This window comes from Xiphophorus hellerii, chromosome 6, assembly GCF_003331165.1.
Source record: "Xiphophorus hellerii strain 12219 chromosome 6, Xiphophorus_hellerii-4.1, whole genome shotgun sequence".
Taxonomy (NCBI): Eukaryota; Metazoa; Chordata; class Actinopteri; order Cyprinodontiformes; family Poeciliidae; genus Xiphophorus; species Xiphophorus hellerii.
Window position 1 is genome coordinate 22,715,193 of NC_045677.1, and position 21,352 is coordinate 22,736,544.

Below are 21,352 nucleotides of genomic sequence, written 5' to 3' on the forward strand. Positions count from 1 at the left end.
CTCTGCTCGGTCTGGATTTCATGCATTCCTTGAAACAGAACCGCTGCTGCCAAGACAATACCTACACACCACAGTGAGGCGTTTCTTTGAAATGCCTCAGCCATTGTTTGTGTCCTCATGGTGGAAAACAGCGACTGGAGCCATATATCCTTGACAAGAGGAGGTCATTTGGGGACTAAATGATGACCTATGTCAATCTTCTTGAATTTTAATTAGCCATAAAAACTGCTGGTCGACGAGAAATTGCCGGGTATGTTTATGCATGCAAAAACAATAAGGGAATGTGACATTGTTTGACTTTGTCACTAGTTGCATCTCCTTCCCGCTGCACAGACAAATAACCTAATGTTATTTGCGCCTGCTATTTTAAATAAGACTAATTTGGAGTTACATAATGTCCATAAAAGCTTTGAAATCTCTGCTATAATGAGGCAACCTTGTTTTTTTTTATTTTTTCCAGGCCAATTAATGAAGTTCTTTTGAATGTCAGCCGGCATTTCCCTTTAATGGGATCAATGCATGAATTTGATCAAAAAGGACACACAAGGTGAACTGGGATTAAAAATCCATCTGCCAAACATTATAAAGCTACTTGTATAAAACTGGGACAGGAACATGTCTAGTTAGGAAAGAAAATTGAATTTTATTGCTAGCCAAAAATAGCATATGAAAAAAAAAGTATTAGAATATAATAACCACAATAATCAGTGGGTATTATTTATGAACTGTGTTTTAAATTATGATTTCTGACATAGTTTAGCTATTATGCAACAAACAGCAAAAAAAGTCTCAATGAGAAATGCAAAAATAAATGTTCTATTGGACTAATGTTGTGTGTACATTACAGAAAATCGTCTTGTTGTCATAACATCTTAAAATAGGGTTACATTAAGATAAATTCCAGGAGCAGAGATAAAAAAAAAAACCTAATAAAAATTAACAATTTTGTAGTTTTTACCATCAACTATTCAGAGATGAAATAACTGTCATATATATATTATTTTGATATAAAGTCACGTCTCCTCTCTTCACAACAATTTTTCAGTCATTGAAAATCATGTGGATTTATTACATCATAGCTTCCAGACCCCAGTAAAGATTTTGATTGCAACAACAAGTTTGGGGTGTTTTCTTTTGCATTTGTGCTGTGTCTGTGGTAACTGAATTGTTGCATGATCCAGTATCTGCTCAAGTACAAATAACCAACCCTCCTCCTCTGGGCCTCATAGCCTTGAGAAGAGGTGTACAATTTCAGTCCTAAATGGGTCTGAGGATGAATCTTTGCTCCAATACAAATTGTTTTTTAATTTTTCTTTCTAGACTGTTTAGAGGTGGCAAGAGCCTGCTATTACAACCACTGACCTCTAGGGACTCAATGAAAGAGAGCTCTGTCTCATTTGCTTCAGTTCTGTCTGTCTCCACTGCCACAGCTGATATATGCTGCAGCTTGTCACTAAAAGCAAAAGTTCTGTCGTCATAAAGTATACAGTTGGGACACTAGGTTTTTTTTTTTTTACTTCCTCTTACAGGTACGTTTGTGGGTGTTTTCTAGCTAGAAGTTGGTTCTGACCATGGAGATTCTGACAATTTTGTTTCAGTGTTTGTTTTCTCTTGTCACTTTTGTTTTAGGTATTTTTTTGCCTTAATTCAAAGGCAAAGGTGAAAAGGAAACAGCTTATCAGCTCCTCTGGACCTGCTGTCTTTCACATTTTAGATGATTCAAATGATTTCACTACTTACCTGCCGTCCAGTGCAGCAAAAGGCTGCTAATCACCCAGATATGTAATTCAGGTGTGTGGAGGCCGTGAAGCGCATAAAAAGGCAGGCCAGCAGGGTCCTGTGGAGCAGGATTAAAAACCTTTGCACTAAACCATTTTCTTTGTAGACATTTTAGACATGAGTAAGTAACTTTCAGATGGAAATCTTTCCAAACATACAGCTTTAAAGTTTTCATGTAGTGCTTTGGTTTTCCTTATTCAGTCCAAATGTATGCCTGAAGTATTGCTGCGTTCCGTTTACCTTAGAAGTCGGAAATGGAGCTGGGTTTGACGTCACACCTGAAGGAACGGCGTTCCATTTAGCATGAGCAAGTTTTTAATTTAGGTGTGTTTGACTATCATTGTCATCCGTCCGGTAGGGGGCGGTGAATGCATCTTATGTTTTTGTTTTTTTATAAAGTAAAAAAAAATAATAATACAAAAGAAGAAGAACTGTTAGGTGCTTTGAAGCTAGGATGCACCTAAAAGTTGCAGAACGATGGCGCTCAAAGGGTGGAGATGATCACTCCTGCCTTATGAGGACCAGAACCCACTTCTAATGCAGCGGAGCTTCACAATAAGACTAATGCTAAGGTGAGAATTAAGTGTAGAAATATAATAGTTAACCCAAGTGTTGGCTACACATAAATTCAGTTAGCAAAAGAACTGAAGTCAGTTATAAATGTGTGTGTGTAGTTTGTAAAAAGCGTACTTTTGTGAGAGCCTTTATTAAAAAGAATTTATTATTGTGCAATTGTTGAAAATATAAACGTAACCACTTATAGTCAATAGGCTCTCCTATACACCTGCTCTGACCTCGTCCAGGCATTAAAAAGATAACCCCACAAATCTTGACATTTTTCATCTTAAAATTTATACCTATAAGTTTGAAAGTAACTAAATATCACTTAAACTCACCACCTCTTTGCTCGCAATGCAATACTGCTGACAATATTCTAGAAGTAAATGCCAAGATGATGGAATGGCATATTTATTTTTAACCAGAATGGATTGGGGTCATGTAAAGTTCATGCACCTAAAATACTGAAGAAAAGATAATGATATGCTTGCATAAACTTAAATTGTTGCAGATGTTTTCCTGATCAGCATCAATTGGGAGCCCCAGTGAAGCAGGAGGAGTGGACACCTCAGCGCGTCCCTCTCCCTCCCAGTCGGGACTCAGACGCTCCCTCTACCGGCCAGACGGCGCGCAGACAGCCGCGGCTCCTCTCTCGGAGCTGAACACCGGACCACTCAATCCAGGCGTAATTCAGGAATCAGGACTCACTCACACATTCCTCCTCCAAAGAGTGCAAAGACGCAGCCGTGTCCGCTACAGTCCTCCCCCCGACCCCTTACTCCCTCACCGCAGGACAGGGGACAAAGGACCGAGGAGCCACTTTAGATTTTTACACAGCTAAAGTACAGTTTTAGTTAGAAAAAGAAGAGTTTCCAGTTAACCCCTCGGCTGGGGGTTAACGCTACCACGGCGCTGCCGACATGGATAAAGTTATCAATTGGTTGTTTGCAGCGATGAGCCTCCTGTTGTCCGTCCAAGGGGAAGTTTTTAAAGGTAAGGATGATCACCCTAAGATGTTTGCAGGTAGCGATCTCCTTTAACGCCACGGTGGCACGGGTTAGAGATGCACTTCAGTTGAGTTTAAGCACTTCTCTTTGATGCTTTAATCATTGTCACGGTGTAAAAATCCTTGAAGTAACGCGCTAACGTTTCATTTTGTATTCAAACGTGGAGCCGGTTGTGTTGTTTTCCCTCTCGCATTTCGGGGGAATGTCACATTTGAACTCCTGCTTTCAGCTGCGGAGTTTGTTCTCACCTTTGCGGTCCCACGGCGCGCGCAGCGTACAGGTGCGCTCCGCGTGGGCGACTCCGCTGCCGTTTTACCGCCGCTGTTTGCGCGACAAGTTTACAGTAGACTGAAGGGACTGTTTGCGCCTAACTTTATCTTGATCTGTCTAATGTGATTAACCTCAAGGGATTCACGCAGCAAACGAGCCGCCGGTGCGCTTCTGGTTCAGCTTAAAGCAGAACCTTCTGTCATTTTTCATTAGTGCATTTCAGACATAAAGTGCCCCTGTAGTAATTCATTACACTGAATTTAAAGCGCGGTTGGTGGGTTTAAATAGCATAGCTGATATTTATTGGAATCTGTGAGAAAACCATTCCAAGTTTGCTTCTCTTTTTTTTTTTTAAGTTTCAATGCAAAAACAATTCAGTTTTTCCAAATACACCATAACATATGGTGTATTTTATTTTATTTTTTTTAAATTATCACCAAGTTTCAGTTAATCTCTTAATTCTCCCGTTTCTGTCATCTTTACCCAGTGGGACTTCCAGAATAAAATGAACGACCAGATTGGGGGGTTGGTGCAACAAAACAAAAAGCAGAGGGGAAAAAATAGTTTAGTTAATTACTCATCATACATTACAAAAGAGGTTAATAAGAAGTGGAAACATGAAGTTTTCAATGAAAAACATGTATATCACTGTAGTTTGGTGCCCAAGCTGTTTTTAGCTGTAGTTAATTTGTCGTCTGATCAGTTTGATCAGAAGTTTATCAGGACTCTTGATGGTGTTTGCATTGCCACTTTCTCCTAACTTTTGATTAAACTTGTGATTTGGCCGGTTTTATTGTAAACTTAACACAAATAAGTTAGATCCAAAGGTTCATTTGTAAAAAGAGTGAAGATTTTTGACCAGATTGTGGTTTACTAACATTCTTGTAATAATACTGTTAAATATAGTGACTGTATTTCTCTAAATGCATGTTTACAATTCCCTAAATGGGGTCATTTCACATAATCTATGTGGCGGGAGAAAAAAAAGGAACATTAACCCATATTATCCAATCAATAAATGGATAAAACATGTCCAGACTGAGGCTGATCCCTGCAACCAGGAGACATAACTTCAAATTCACTCTAACAAATGATGCTGGTTGTTCGTATTTCTGAATGTGTTTCATAGTTTGTTTGTTTTTTGGGGGGGTTTTCTGGGTTGAACTTGTGATGTGTGGTTTGGCTTATTAGCAGGATGCTGTGTAGATTCAGCAGAAAGCCGATGCATTTCATCAGGAGCCTGTTGGGGGCAGCATGCTACACTCATAATATTATACCCAGATGATGAAGGCAAAGCACTCATAGAGGCAGAGTTCAGATTGACTCTGGAAACAGATTGTGGCAGTGTGGTGCAAACTAAAATACTGATAAATATTTTCTATTCAAGAGATAAGTTGTCACACAATCAGCTCTGGAAAATGTTTAGGATAAACACACAGCTTACATCAACTGTTTCCAACACCTCAGGTCAATTTTAGTGACTGAGAACTCTCTTGCCCTGAAGCTCAGAGTATTCCCAGTCCATTTTTTGCGTGGGGTTTATCAGTCTTGCCCGCTGGCAGCCTCGGGAACTGGAGATTTATTGGGAGCTGGCTGCTCGGCAGTGGCTCCCAGTGGTGCCAAAGCCATCGATAAATGTGCTCTTAATTGCACAATATGTGTGTATGTGTGTGTGTAAATATGTAAACCAGGATGAAATCAATTCGGACGTATTTCGCTCTCTCCGGGTAGGTGACGGATTAGCCACACACGGATGGAGAGGTGGAGGCTAAGCGTGCAGCAGCGGGGGCGTTTGTTATGGAGAGCATGCGATAACGGCTCAAGTGATAATTAGATCACGGAGGTAACCAGAGCTCCTGCGCACAGTACCAGGAGCTTGTGGCTGTGCACGCCTCAAGTCGATCACAGACAACAGTCCTTTTGGAAAAGTCTTTTAATTTACTGGTGAGGAGTGAAACCATGACACTCCATCAGTCTAATCTCCTGTCGTGTCACCTTGCTGATCTGTCTGCATTCGGTTTGGGCCGGTATGAGAGACCAAAGTGGGAAAAAAATCTTTTTTTTTTTGTATTTACACAAATAGAGAAATGCAAGTATTGTTTATTCTGCTGCTAAAGACATTGGTAATTACAGTTATCAATCCTTGTTCATAAAGTAAAACAACACTGTGCACTGCTGATTAGCTGGCAGAAAGAAGGCTACTAAACTTTTTTCATCAGAGAATATTTTCTTTTTGGAAAACACAGATAATTATGGTGTTAATACTAAAATGGCTATCTATTGTTGGTAAGTTGTGAGTGGTGTCTGTTGAGCAACCAACTTCAGACACTATCAAGGCAGATGTCCAGGGTAAAAAACCAGCTAATATTATTTTCAACCCTCTTAACCATTTCGCCTTGCAGTAAGGAGATATTGTTGCAGATAACTTCATGTTTCTTCATAGAATAACATGTGCTCTGTCTGTGTTTAATCTTGTCACAAAGCCATTGAAAGATCTACTGTAACTACTGTATATCTGCTATTTGATTGTATTGTCGGAGATACAGCAAATACACAAATTATTTTTTGTACAACATAGAAAGTAGTCATGGATCAGTCATCCTGTGTGTTTGATCTGTCTTTTCAAATCCTCGCTTTGCCATATGGGATGGCAGCTCATACTGGTTTTGTTAAAAGGAAATTTTTCCCTTCTACTGCTGCCACATGCATGTCTGGTACAAGGAACGTCTGCAAAGTCAATGAAATGAAGTCATCAGTTCATGAGTTGAAACACTTATCTTATGGCATAGTAAACTGAACTTGACTGCATTATATTATTAGTGGAATTAAAATGGTGTTTATTTACAGTAACTGAATTTAATTCTGTACTTTTTTAAATTAAATTAAATCAGTTGGACCTTGTTGAGGGCCTTGAGAAGATAATTGTGTATTTATGATATATAAGTAAACTATTTTGAATTTTGTTATCCTTGTGTTACTCTATAAGGCGATGAACAACAATAAAAGTATAATGTTCTGCTCAATAAGTGCTAATGTGGGCAAATTTATACAACTCTGTCAATCAAAATAACCCGGTTGGGCTAATGTACCTGTAGCACAATTGGAAAAATCTGCAAACAGCATTAGCAACAGGAACAATAATGTCAGTTTTTCACATAACACAGTTATTTATTTGTCTTTTACATTTGTGTGTAAATAACCACTGCCTAAATGGTGATACAGTGGATAGAGTTCTCATTAAAATCACGTTAAACTAAGATTGGTGTGTTAAAAAATGTTTTGCGGTTTCTAAACCTCGACATCAGTAACCAGCCCATGGATCATCTGCTTTTCTGTTCTCCCATGTTTTCTTTTAACCTCTCCTCTCCCATTATCCTGCTCAGAAAGTTCAGAAACAAAGTATAAAAAACATCATTAAAAAAATCTTATTGTGCATGGCTAGTGCTCTTGTTTTCTACATTATAAAGGCAGCTTTTTCTTTTTTTTTTTCCAGCAGCCCTGGTCTTTGATATCTATACTTCCTCTTTTGACCGAGCACATTAAATTCCAGGGAGCTGCACACTTTGTTATGTTTACCACCTTCTCCAGCTAGCCATAAAACCTGCCTTGTTTTCTGATAGGGGCGAGCCGTGCGTTGAGAGTAATGCCCAAGCTGGAAGAGTAGAAGAGCTGCAGTTTGTCACCGTAGAGTGACTGCCGCTGATAGCGTCCTGCTTGACCGATCCTGATTGTCATCCACGCTGTGACTAAGGAAGTAAAACAACACTTTGGCTGCTTGAGAAGATAAACAGCACTTCATTTGAAGTCTGGCAATAATTTAGATAGTTTTTCATTTGTGATTTTTTTTTTTTTATATATATCTTTGTTCTTTCTCTCTCCCAGCTGACTCATATTTAATAGAGACTTTCTTCCGAAAGGTGTCCTAAAAGGTGGCAGCTTCCTTTGTGTGAGCCACTGGAGAATGAAATTAAATATGCATGTGAATTTTTTATTTTCCTTATATGATGGCTTCAACTGGTGTTTGAGGAGAGAGAGAGGGGGGGGGGAGGAAACGCTGTGTGGTGATTGATGATAGCACAAAGCAGAAAGTGAGGTGTCTGCGTTCTTCTGTTACTTTGCTTTTCAGGCTCTTTTATTATGATGATAATGAATGCTGTGGAAACACGTGGATTTACTGAAGCCGTTCAAACACTGTACGCTCATGTGTGTATTTCCAGAAAAAGGTCTGCTGAGTTTGTCAGCTGAGCTGTCTTAAGACTGATTGTGGCTGGTAGACATGAAGAGAGGGGGAGCATGGGAGAGTTGTCAATTATGAGGCTAAACTTTGAAAACTTAATGTTACATTTTTGTTTTGGAAGCCTGGACATGGAGTATATGGAGACATTCTTATGTATTTCACTGTTTAATTTATGGGTTTGCGTCAAAAGAAAAACTGGATTTTCTTTCATGACAACTAAAAACATGGTCTTTTATTATCCTTTTCTTTTTTGTTTTTCTTTCTAAATCTGTTTTTAAATTGTGATTTTATTCATGAAGAGGACAAACACTATCCAAATTAGCCAGGCCTTGTGTAAAAAGTAATTGCCCCCTAAACCTAACAACTGGTTGTTCCACCCAGCAACAATTGCCTTCAAGCTGGCAGCTAGTGTTTGATATTGCTGTGGAGAAATTTTAGCCTGCTCTTCTTTGAAGAAGTGTGTTAATTTAGCCACATTGGAGTGTTTTCAACCATTTCATCCTGTTAAAGTCATGCAACAGCATCTCTATTGAATTTTAGTCCAGACTTTGACAAGGCTACTCAAACATATTTATTTTTAGCCATTCAGAGGTGGATTTGCTGGTGTGCTTTGGATCATTCTCCTGCACTTGAGTTTAAGGTTAAAATCTGTGTCTTGGATATTATCTTTCAGAATTTTCTGTGAGAGAGCAAAGTTTATGCATATTTTTTTCCCTTTTTTTACATAACTGTATAGTATAGTAATTTTGTATCCATTGGACACGTGTTTACAAATTTCATAGAGAGCTGTGTTACAGAACAGCTACTGATACAGAAGCTGCAAAGGTAGCTTTACTCAGAGTAAAGCTACCTTTGGCTTTACTCAAAGCTAAAGGTAGCTTTGCAGCTGCGTCAGGAGTCTGCGTCATAAATCACACATGAGATTGTTATATTAGAATTCACTGTTTTAATCATCAAAACAAAGTATGTTATTCTGAAGAAAGGGCTCACAGTTTGACACATTATCCTGCCTCGTTAAAATGGAAAAAGGCGACCTCTGTTCTCCAGAAGTTGCCACAAGGGGTTCTAGGAAATGCAGGAAATCAGTTACAGAAGGCAGAGAGGTCGTCGAAAAGAGTAAACAACACTTCATCATGCTGTAAAGCTGGAGTTGAATACAACATTGCAGGCCGATGAAGCACAGCAGTGAAGAAGTTAATAAAGGCACAGTTATGTTTTTTTTCCTCAGACCCAAGTGGTGTGGCATCGAGTCCTCATTCCCAGGTTTTACACATAAGTCTTGATGTTGAGCGCCCCTCCCCCTCCACTTTGCCTTTAATTTGAAGTCAGAAGGTTTAATGATTAAAATAAGAGATACACCAATCAATTAGTCAGAGATTAGAATCTACCGTTTTTACATTTGTTCCTTAAATGCATCATATTTATCTCATTTTTTGGTTCATAAATGCATTAGTCAACATGTACTTTGATGCACTTTACTGAGTTTAATTTTACAAAAATCTGATGAAAGTGAGTCATATACTTTTTATCCTAAATTGGGTAAATCTTGCTATTCCTTAAATTTGTATTGGCTTTTACAGTATTTAAAAATATACGTGGAATATTTCAGTCCGAATCAGAACGTCATACATCAGAAAACGAGAAATTAGTATCTGCCTTATAAAGACTAATCAGTGCATCTCTAATACACAGCAATCAAATTCCATGAACTTTTTGTTGGAAATTTTTTAGAAGACTAATTATCAGCAGACACTTTGACCTGCAGCCACTTTTTACATCTTTTTGTTTGGTGAGGTTTGCCTTTTAGATTCAGTAAGTTAAGCACATGATGACTGACCTGTCTGGTCTGAAATATTCCACCTCTCCCACAAAAACCTCAGGAGGAGCTTCTTCTGTGTATTTAAGGTTATTCTCTTTCTGCATTGTCCCAAAATTGAATCTCTTAAAGGCTGTGATTTCCTTACTGTTCCCCTAAAACAATCACGGCGTTCGTTCACCTTGACCTTTTTCACCTTCTGTCACAGGACAACCACAAACTTTACTGTATTTTATTGGAATTTTATTTGATGGACCAACATAATTGTAAAGTGGAAGAAAAAAAAGATTTTCAAAGTTCAAAATTTTATAGAGACATTTTTGATTTTTGGATTGAAGAAAAATTAATGTCTCATCTTGTATTTTCCTCGCTGGGGTTTTTGGTTTGGCAAAGGTTTGATTTGTATGCAGACGTCTTCATTGCATTCTGTGACTCGATGTGGTGAGGCTACCAGTAACTAGCTGCTAGCTTTTTTTGGGTCTGCCATGGTTAATTGCACGTTTATTGCCAGTAGGCTGGATGACGTTTGTTTCCGCCACTGATTCACTTCTGCTGCCAACAGGTGCAGTCTGTACAAAAACACTTTGTAAACTTGGCACTATCGGGTTAAGGATGCAGAGATCCACATGCAGTTTGAGAAGCACAAAGCTAATTGTCAAGAGCCACAAAGAAACCGTGGAAATTTCAGTTTTTGCTATGCTTGGTTGTAATACAGTAGGTTCCCCCAATCACCCACTATATTTATAGTTTTTTCGATCTTCATTTTCATTCATGGTGGCATTAAAAAGATACCCTGACTGAGCTCCATCCATCTGACCATCAACTCTGACCTGTTTACTTCTCTCCTGATGAAAAGCATCCCCCAAAAACATGACGCTATCACCATGTGTCAAGAAGTTCACTTTTGGTCTCACAGGATCACAGCTCCTGCTGCCACATACTTGCAGTGTCGGCTACATTGTGTGAGGTAAAACTTAAAACAGAACTTCCTATAGCTTTCTTTCAACAGTAGCAAAACATGTGAAAATAGTCATTGAGACAACAAACATGCGACTGTTTGCATGTCCCAAACAGTTGCGACATGCGACTGCATAAAATTGCAGATTTTATACTGCAAGTAAAAAATCTGCCTTTCATGAGTACTTTCAAATGTGGTAAAGTGTTAGGAAGTCTGCTAGTGCGGTTCACCATCTTCATATCCCCTGAGGGCCTCTCTATGTTCAATCATTAGTTGTTGATTTGCAAGCGGATTTTATTTACATTCTTGAGAGGCATTAATAGTTTGAAGTTCACTCTCGAGGAGGCTGATGTGGCAGCGTTATCTGCGGCGGAATGATAATGTGTGAGGCATGCCGGACAAACAGAGGATGAACTAATTACACACAGCCCTCTTTTCTTCAGATGAGAAGGATAAAAGCTAATGAATGGCACGCAGGCCAACACAGGGGATGGCTAATGAAGAGAGAGTGAGAGACAGAGCGTGAAGTGTTTGTGTGTGTGTTAGGCATGCTCGAACAATCCTGTGATCGCATCACCGTGTCTGAGAAAAACAACAACTGTAATATGCAGCGGATCATGTTTACAGAGGCCTGCAAACGTCGGGAGGTGGCTGGGAGAATCCAGGCACACTGGAAGTTTTCACTAATTAATGCTCCGAGGGACTCGATTGTTATTAATGGTGACGAGATGGAAGAGGGGAGCCAGGGAGGAGTAGGCGAAGCTGTTTAAATCAGAACATCACCGTCTTCTGCTTTAATTGATCATTGAACCTCTACTCTGCAGACCGCATTATGCTCCAGTTCACTTGTCTTTAAAGAAAATAATAAAATTGCAAGAATCGCATCTGTCTTGGAGAGAAATAACTGGCAGGCGCTCCAGAGAGTTAACACTCAGATTGAATTGACCTCAACCCTGCCAGATCCCCCCACCCCCATCTTCAGATCCTGCACTTCAATCAGCTGCATCTATGCAGGAATCTTAGGCCATAACCCAGGGGGGTATTGGAATTGATTTTAGAAGAGCACACTTTGCTATTTGATTCAAGTAAATGTATAGAGTTGACCTGAATTGTGAAACTTAATGTCATGTCCTGCAACTGTTTATAACTCCATGGCCAACTGAGAAGCAGCAAAGTTTTTGTTTTTTTTACTATAGTTCAGTTTACAGGCATTAGTGCTCCAGTTGTCAGAATTTGAGAGAGTCCAAAACAGACGAGAAACAAAGTCGCTGACATCTGCCTGTGTGGAAAGAGCTACAAAGTAATTTCTGAGGCTTTTTGACTCCAGTAAATCATAGTGGGAGCCATTATTCACAAATAGAGAACACATGGAACAATGGTGACCGGACTTAGGAGTGGTTGGCCTACTAAAATTAGTACTAGTGACTCTTTCAGGAAGTCACAAAACAACCCAGAACAACATCAAAAGCACTTGTTTCAGTTAAGTTCAGTGCTAAAGATTCAACAATAAAAAAAGAAACTGGGTAAAAATTAAAAAAAACATGGGAGACTTACACAGCAAAATCCAAACCCATGTTTGAGGTGAACTGGGAGACTTTTGGCTGATTATTCTGTAGGCTGATGAGAGAAGTTGAAGAAACTGTGAAACCACTCTCCTGTAGGGGAATGTCTAACTGGTTCATCACATTCTTCTCAAACGCTCTTGGGTTGTGCTGTAGGACAGCGAAGTACACCAGCAACTCTGAACAGATTCAAAGAAAAAAAATGGTTTGCTAGTGGTTTAATAAAATCCAGGTCTTAAGTGAGTTTGATATGCGGTGGTGTGACTAAAGTCCTTCCAATAAGGCTAAATTTAAACAATTCTGCAAAGAATCACCACAGCGACATAAAAGCAGACAGTTGTAAGGTTTAAGGGAAAATTCATTTTTCACATAGGTGTTCACCTTGATTTGTATAGCTTTTTATCCCCCATCAATGAGATCATTATCTTTAAAATAGTCTCTTTTTGTATTTACTCAAGTTATCTTTGTTTGATATTTCACTTTATTTGAGTATATAAAAAAAAAAAAAGCAAAAATGGGGAAATAACTTTGTGTTACTCAAACTCAAGCTCTCTCCTTCGTGGGACAAGTACTTTAGCCAGCTTGGAGAAGTGACTGCGTTTCATTCCAGAAAAAAGCTGTCTGCGTAGGCTGATGCTGCTGGTAGCGTAGGCGGTGGCAGTGGGAAGAGGAAGAAGAGGATGGTACGACGTGGGGAGGAGAAGCTGCTTCTGCTGTTTCACCTTGTCTCCTGTTATTTATTAGGTTTCTGTCAAGGCTCAGGCAGGTGTACATCCCTCCTCCTCCTCTTCCTCTCCCCATCCGGGCCTTATGAGTATTACCAGAGGCAAAATTCTCCATTACTGTCAGTATGAATCTGTTACCGTCACATTAGCACACGTCATGCAGTCATTAATGCATTAGGCCTTGTTTGAGTGCCAGTTATTTGCATTGGCTTTTACGCTGTCTATTTGCCCTTGTGCTAAAAGCAGCCTTGGCCGAACCTATTGACCATTTAACCGTTCGATAATGAAGCGATCCCCGAGGATAGTTTAGGCCCCGGTGGTCCTGCTTAACATGGGTTATTAGTAAGAGAAAGAAAACATTAGGCCTCGTGGATGCTGTTTTGAAGAGAACCCAAAACAAATCCGTCTCTTATTTCCCTGCTGGTCCTTATGTTTTTGAATGCAGAAGCATCCGTCTGGCGTATGATCGCACCACTAACAGCAGTGCACACTATTATCCGCCGTTATCCTCTACTTCTTCCTCCCAAAGCACAATGTACCTGATTATGCTCCTATCGGTCACACTCCGGTGCCTGTTTGGAGGCTGTTATCTGTTCGCGGTGGAGACTCCTCGGGGAGGCATACAGCCGATAAGAGACTGTTGTTCTGTAAACAGCCCTCTGACCTCCTCCGGCTGGGTCTGGCTCCTTTTCAAATGGGTGTCTTTTGTATTGGCCCCCGAGCTCAAACTACCGTGTGACCGATCCCCCCCAGGAGAAGAGGTTTTAATGGCATTATTGTACACTGCACACCATGCATGGTGGTCACTCTGCAGCCATTTGAACAACAGAAAAAAACATTCACAAAATGATGAGGACTGCCCTGTTGACCTGCTTATACCCGCTCTAAACAAACACCGCCTTCTAAGAGGATTCAAACCCCTTGAACCTTTCCACATGTTATGTTACACCCGCAACGTTTAGCGAGTTTTATTGGGACTTTTTCTGATAGGTTGACTCAAAGTAATTTTTACTTACTTTTATGTTCACTTAATTTTTCTCAAAATAGTTTGAAGAGTCTTAAGCTCCATTAGGTCATAAAACAATATCCCAACCTTAAAATATCTAAGAACACAATTCAGTACATCATCTGAAAATGGAAAGGATATATCCAAACAGAAAACCTACCAAAAAATGGCTTAAAATGAGAAATGAAAAATAGCCACTGTCACACCAATGGCTAATATGGATCCCAACAAACACCACATATCTGGGCTTGCTTAAGTTTTCCTAAAGCCATGTAGGGGAGAAAGTGAGCATGTGGAAGAAGATGCTCTCATCAGATGAAAACAAAATAGACTATACAGTATGTAGCCTAAAACTTCACTCTTTACATCACAGGGTGAACCATGGAGGTGGTAGCATGATGCTGTGGGGAGTTTAGATCAATGTGTGTTGCTGTTTCTGAAGTCCTAATCAAAATCTAGACCTAAATATAACTAAGAATCTTTAGTAAGACTTTCAAATTGCTTTTCACAGTTCTGCAGCCAATCTGGCTGAACCTGCGCAATTTAGCATAGTACAGGCATTTTTATAAAACTATAGAAAATCATGTATCATATAAAACTTCCCACTTCACAATAATGCACCACTTTGTGTTGGTTTATTATTGAAATTCCCAATAATACACTTTGAAGTTTAAGGTAATAAAATGAGTTCAAAGTTGAAAGGAGTCCGAATACTTTTTCAAACTGCTCTTAATTTATCTGTTTAGGGATATTCTTCCACGAACATGATTTCCCGAGGGCCTAAACCTTTAAACAAAAATCATTTTTCATTTGTGCTTTTTTTTTTTTTGCGACAGTCAGTTAACTCACTTATCTGACACGAGTCGAGTGCATTAATAGCCCATCTGGGGACGGCTCTGCTAACTGCAGGCTCGTGCCCTCTCTGAGACATCCAGCACAACTGGTGTCAGATCACTTTCATTCCTTCTAACAATTTTCAAAGTGCTTGAGTAAATAATGCCTTTTAAACCAGCGTCCATGGGGCTGTGCAGCAGCAAGTCGACGTTTCAGTTTTAAACACTTTTTCCGCAAATCTGCCACTGAGACACACAGCTGCGAGGCTCCTCTTAAAGAAGGAGCAAACGCAAAACAATAACTGGAAAAGATGATGCCTGGCTTGAAGCTTCACTCCCACCCTGTAATCAGAGATTGCCACACTAAAGAAATTACAGGGCGCAGGAGTCATTAGACAAATCTGTGTGAAGCTCTGAATTGCAAAAGGAAACGAAGCTGAAAACACATGTTTTTGGAATAATACACATCTGAATAAACAAACTGGTTCAAAATCTGACAAGTTGATTGTAATGATAGCATGCCGACGGCCACGGGGATAGATTCAGTTGAATGGGATTTCGGAGACTTGCTGGTATTAGAACATCAAAATGGGGAGTAATTAAAGTAGAAAGCTTCAAGCTTCTGTTGGTTCTTCAGTAGCATTATCATCAATTCAGCTGCCTTAGTGTCAAGCTTCGTAGTGAGTGGCCCAAGTTCACAACACATTGTGTTTAGAAATTAGATTAAAAGGAATAATATCAAAGTAAAACAATCCTTTTTCGTTTTAAAGGAAGCCTTGGTTTCAACATGCATTTTTCCTTTTATATTAAGTCTTCAAGCAAATCTCACATCTAACCGAGGTTTTCCATTCTGCCATTCCCTCATTTCTAAATGGGACACCATTCAACATAGAGTCCCAGTTGAGTGAAGCCAGTAGAGGTTTAAATGGGACACATTATGAATAGTCTTTTTTTTTTTTTTTTTGCAGTGCGTGAAAGCCAATACTTAGGTGCCTGCACGTCCTTTGAGCTAATAAAAAAAAGCAAGATTTTTGAAAGTGTTGAATTTTGTTAATTGTTCTTACCGGCGAAATGTATGCCACTACTTCAGTTCAGAGTGGAAATCTGTCATCCTCTCCTCATATTTTCCCAAGATAGACTTCAACACTTGCAAATATGAGAAAAATAAATCTTTTTCACAAAGTTTTCGGCATCAATATTAACGTCAAATTATAATTTTATCTCTTAAAAAGATATCTCAGAGTTATTAAACTCAGGTTCTGTTTAAATGTGGAAACCAGTTACCTGTTAAAATATGCATGGTCGTATAGGACCATGAAGTGACTCAAAGTTAAATCTTTCTATTGGTGGCACACTGCCTTCAACCGATTGTTCATTTGAACAACCAACTTCTCCGTCAGTTCAAATGTTCATAAAATAGCCTTTGCAAAAACCAAATGTTTTTGAGAAAATGTCTTTGGGATTTCCGTTCTAGGTGAAGTCTGGATGAGAGGTATTAATTGCAGGCAAGATTTTAACAGTTTAAAACATGTGAACTATCCCTTTAAATAACAGACACAAATAAGCTCCTTCTTTGTAAATTGATTGCTTCAGGCAACTGAAATGCAGTCTTTTGACATAGCATGTCAAGTAGCATTTGCAACCTGATTTATTTTTTCAAATATTTTAGATGTGCTCTATGAAGCCGTTTGTGAATTTCCCTTAAATAATCCTAAAAGAAATCCTTGAATACTGAAGTCAGGGGCTTCCTGTATAACCAAATTTTGCAATCAAGGGGTTTAATTCCAGTCCTATTCAACTGTGATGATTATTTCAGTTTGATATATTGTGCACCTCTAGTCTTAAGTCTCTGTCAGAAAATGGGACGATGGTCTTCACTCTTCAATCTGCTGTTAGGCTTTAAACCTGCAGTAAGAATAAGCAGCATAGATGTTGGCAACGCTGCAGACCCTGCTGGGTTTATGGCACTCATCATTTAGTTTCACAATTACATCGGAGCACATACCATGCCACCCAAAAACATAAGTGACAGAGTTGTTGAATTTGGAAAAGCTGAGCAATCCATCTTTGCAGCCATATTTTGAAACTAAATGAACATGTTAATCAGTAACAGAGCCAGGGAAAATTTTATGTGACTGAAGATGAGAGTATTTTCATAGGTAATGTGAATATCTTGAGTAGTTTCTTTTTGTTTTGTTTTTTATGTAGAAGTCCAAGAATTTCATAACAAATTTTTTGGTTTAAGATATTTACATTTTTTAAAACAATAACATTAGAAAATATTTTACTTAAATTCTTCCACACCTGTCCTGTATTTTTCATATCAGCATTTATTTGTACAATCTGTTAAGGACAAAATGCACCAGATGCTACGTTTATCCCACTGAAGCCATTGTCTGCTTACTGACTAAATAAACACCTTCCACAAAACTTTTCAAATTACTATCTAAATTATCTTGGAAATATACCCATCCAACCTTAGACTGAACACTGCGGACTTGCATGCTGGTTGCCACAGCAAACTGAGTTGAGTGATTTGAGAACAGGAAGTGCTACGTTTTGTGATTACGTGAACATGGGCAGATTTAAATGTTGATTTCAGTGAATTTTCCATGCAATGCTTGCTTTTCCTCCAATGGGCAGTGTGGCTCATCTTTGGCCCAGCTTCAGTTTTGCAGCAGCATCAAACAGTGTCTTGGTAAGGCAGAGGTGCACAGTCTGGGTTCGGAAAATGAATAATTCACTCCCAGGAGCCCAGACTTCTTGGTGTGAGACTAATATTCAGCAGCACCTGTGTATCTGAAAATCTTCCCCCCATTCAAGTCACCAGTTTCCTTTGGGGAAAACCTTACCCCAACATCAATTCAGCTCTGCTTTTTGCAAACTGTCAGAGTAATGCTGCTGTGGCTGGAAATGTACAGGGGGAATACAGATCAGCTTACAGTAAACTGTTGTGTGACTGGACTTGGAAACGCTGAAAATATAATGAGGGCAGGGTGTCAAACCTCAATCATTATTTGGCCCTGGAAGAAATGTTTCTCCAACTTTTGAAGACAATTGAGTGTTGAAAGCAGCCAGTAGTTGTCTGGAAAGATATACTTTAATTATGTAGCTCCTGATTTAATTAACATTTTCAGAAAGCCAAATCACCCCAAGGTCCTTTCAGTAGCTGTTCTGAATCTAATTCAAAATGGTGCAATGTTAGTTTTCCTCGTTGTTGTTTAAAAGTGCTAATATTGATCTAATCAGTTTGAGATAGTTTCATTGTTCAAACAGTTAAAGTAGTACGTCACTTAGTATTGAATACAGTGAACCCCCATAATTTGTGATGGTTAGGGACCACAAACACCCAGAAATAAATAAAATGTGTGAATACTTCAGTCGCTGTATAAGCATGTATAACTACCCGTTTTAATTATTCAAACCCCATGTATATCTTAAGATGCATTGATACACGCAGTGGAAACCGTCTTGGCTCTAACGCAGAAGTTAATATCCACGGTCTTCCTTATTTCTGCTTCTGACAGATATAATGAAGGAAAATGGGTACAGCTAAAGGTTTGGCTGGTTTGCACTGCCTCCCTCGCATTAAAGCTATGGTTAATCATTCTTACTATCGAGTGTGAGTGAAGAGATGAGCAAAAGTTGTCTTGAACCAAACTTTACCAATAGGGTTATGTTGTGCAAACCAGTTTCGTTTTTCCATCAACAATTCTGATGGAAATCTAACTCTAGGATTGCAGCTAAAAATTGGAATATTTTCATATTTTTATATTCTACATATACTTCAATTCCAAAGGTGCATTGTGCCCTGAGTTATACAAACACTCATGGATGCCTAAATTGCCACTACATGAAGTCTTAAGAAAAAAATTTACTATTTCCCATATTTTCAGGTCTCACAACTTGCCTGAAGTAATTTTCTAATTTTGAAAAATAAGCAGGAAGACCCAATGAGGTTTAAATCTCAAAAGAGAAATTGAGTTGTTTTTTTTTTTTACCAAACCCTAAAATACAACATGGCTGCCATGGTTTTTATTCAGTAACAGATGCAGTAATAAACATATTATGTGCACTTCTGGCAGTCGTTAAACCTTTCATGCACGTAAACAGATTTACGCTCTCTTTTTGTGAACATGTTCTTTTACTGTTGAACACATAATTTATAGACAAACTGCTATAAGCTACTTTTGCAACAAGTAGTTAGCCTGGTAATTGATTAGAAAAACTGAATCATCCCGTAAGATTTGGGCTTGCATCTGGAACATGGTTAGTTTCTATGTCTTTCTCAGATCCAACTTTGGATGTAAATATTGGTTCTAGATTGCAGCTAATTTGTTTGTGTTTTTATTGTATTATTTACAAAAATATCTTCTGACTACAAGAAAAGCAAGCCCAAGTACAAACAGTGGTATTTGTGCAAATGAACGATAAAGCTACAAAAGTTACACCTGGCTGAAATGCATTGTTTGAAGGTACGGAACAATTTTATAAAAAGTCCTAGTACTAACCTTTTGATTGGGCAGATAGTGGTTTGAATGAGTGTTGTTGAAAGACAAGGTGGGAAGTGTCACCTTGTCTTGTATTCTTTAAATACAAAGAATACCAAACAAAACGAGCAGTGTCTCATAAAATCACGTCTAGTAAATCAAAGTTACATTTAATGTAACTTTAATGTTTTATATAGCTTTAAAACAATTTTCATTTGCTTCTTGAATTCGTTAGTATTTCTACATTTTAATATTTTGATTCTTATAATCATCTGTTATATTGTCTGCATCCAAATAGGCATTCGTGAAGGCATGTGCATAAACTCAAAGGTTGTGTTATTGTCCAACATGCACTTGCCAGTTTTGTTGAGTTGTGTTTTCCAAGCCGTCTCAGTGTGTTAGTGTAAGATCCATCTCTGGCTTATTATCGGGGACGTGACAGAAGGCAGCCGGCTGCAGCGCCGATGCCTTAATGAAACCAGGGCCCTGGCTAATTGGTGACACCGTGGAGTGAAGGAACGGGAGAGGCAGGAACCAGACTGGCAGGACGAAAAACCCAGGACAGCAGGTCCGGCGTCCCACTGCCTGAATTAAGCTTGTCATGTTCATTTGTAGAATACACACAGAGAGAGAACACCTACAACCTCCTTATCAAAATCCTGCAAATGGAACCCTCACTTCCTGAGCAAAGATAGCCCTGGTAACCTGGTAACCACATTTTCTATGAAGCAGAGTTTTCCTTTTCAATCTTCTCCCTTTCATTATACCTTGTCAAGTCCATCTCTTTTAACCTCGCTTTCAAAGAGCCAGGTTTGTCTGGGATGAACCTGTAGTCTCTCTTCATCAGGCAGCTGGGTTTTGTTCTGGCAAGTCAAAAAAACGAAAGAGTCACTTTTCCTCATAGCAGGGAGTTACTTTTAAAAGTGATAATTACCGTTTTTAACCACTTGAACTATTTCTGATCTATGGTTAGTCATGTGAAGCCAACGAGAGTTAATGTTGCAAACCTCTGAAGACTGAATATGCATGAAATTGCTGAAATCTTCATCTTATTATTTACAGTGTGGTTGTCTTCATTTTATTAATGCTTTTGATTATAAGAAATATGCCACAATCTTTACTAAAGAATGTTAGTATGTGATTCTTGGTATTTTTTTAAGTCGACCAACATAAACTCCACCATCAACATTTTAGCAACCCAAAGAGAAGCCAGCAAATGAATGAAACTTTATTTAATTTTGCTGAAGATCTTTCATAGAACTGACCTCTAAGATACTCTGTTGCCAACTCCTCAGTAATCAAAGTAGCTATAGTGTTTCCCAACGTGATTTGTGTGTTATCGCCTTATGTGATTACAATGGACACTGTATAGGAGAGAGGAATAACATCAGCTGGGAAACAAAAAATAAGTAAAAAAAAACACAATGAATGCATTTTGATGTATAAATTAACTTTCATTAGTTAATTCTTGATTTTTATGACCAAACTCTAAGTCTCCTTTTTTTTAGACTTTTGACCTGCAAAAGGGAACCAAATACAAACATCCACACACAAGTTTCGCAAGTAAAGTTTCTGCCGACTGAAAATGTGTGCAGCAACATTGCATTCATTCTTTATGGATCCATGTGGAGCTGGAAGAATTATATCAATTAATGAACCTTTAAGGCAATATATGCCAAAACATTTGATAAAGGAACCCTGGTATTCGTAGATGTTGGTGTCCACAACTGCCCACAAATACTTGAAAGCCTCTCTAGTCATTGTTGCCTATTTTAATTGATCAAACACCAGATGTACCTCAATAAGCATTAACATGCACACTGCCGCAGAAGGTGAAATCCACAGTATTACTTATATTTGCTGTCTGGCTCACAGCCAATCAGCGCCAAGGAAAACAAATTGCACTCCTGGATTGGCTGCTTTTCATCGGCATCCAATAGGGTGTCGAGTAGCATTGTGCCGAGCTATTTCAGCTTCCCAATTTGCACCCATTTTAAAAATATTTTAGGTATGCTCTACCCAAAAAAAGTTGGTAGATTTTCCAAGAATAATCAGGAGTTGCCTTCCACAAAAAAAAATCCTTGAATAGGTGAATCTACAAATACAGCACT

General features: G+C 38.8%; 1 protein-coding gene across 11 annotated transcripts in view; it reads left to right on the forward strand.

Moving 5' to 3' along the window:
- Positions 1–2,956: 2,956 nt before the first annotated feature.
- LOC116721851 (receptor-type tyrosine-protein phosphatase mu) overlaps positions 2,957–21,352 on the forward strand; it is a 200,052-nt gene continuing 181,656 nt past the window's right edge. For 10 of the 11 annotated variants that reach the window (XM_032565855.1, XM_032565857.1, XM_032565858.1 and 7 more), the window contains exon 1: positions 2,958–3,330. In XM_032565855.1, coding sequence (XP_032421746.1) covers positions 3,258–3,330 — 73 coding nt within the window. In that variant the 5' untranslated portion in view covers positions 2,958–3,257. Of the gene's footprint in view, positions 3,331–21,352 lie in introns of all 11 variants that reach the window. The other variant, XM_032565856.1, reaches the window with a different exon arrangement.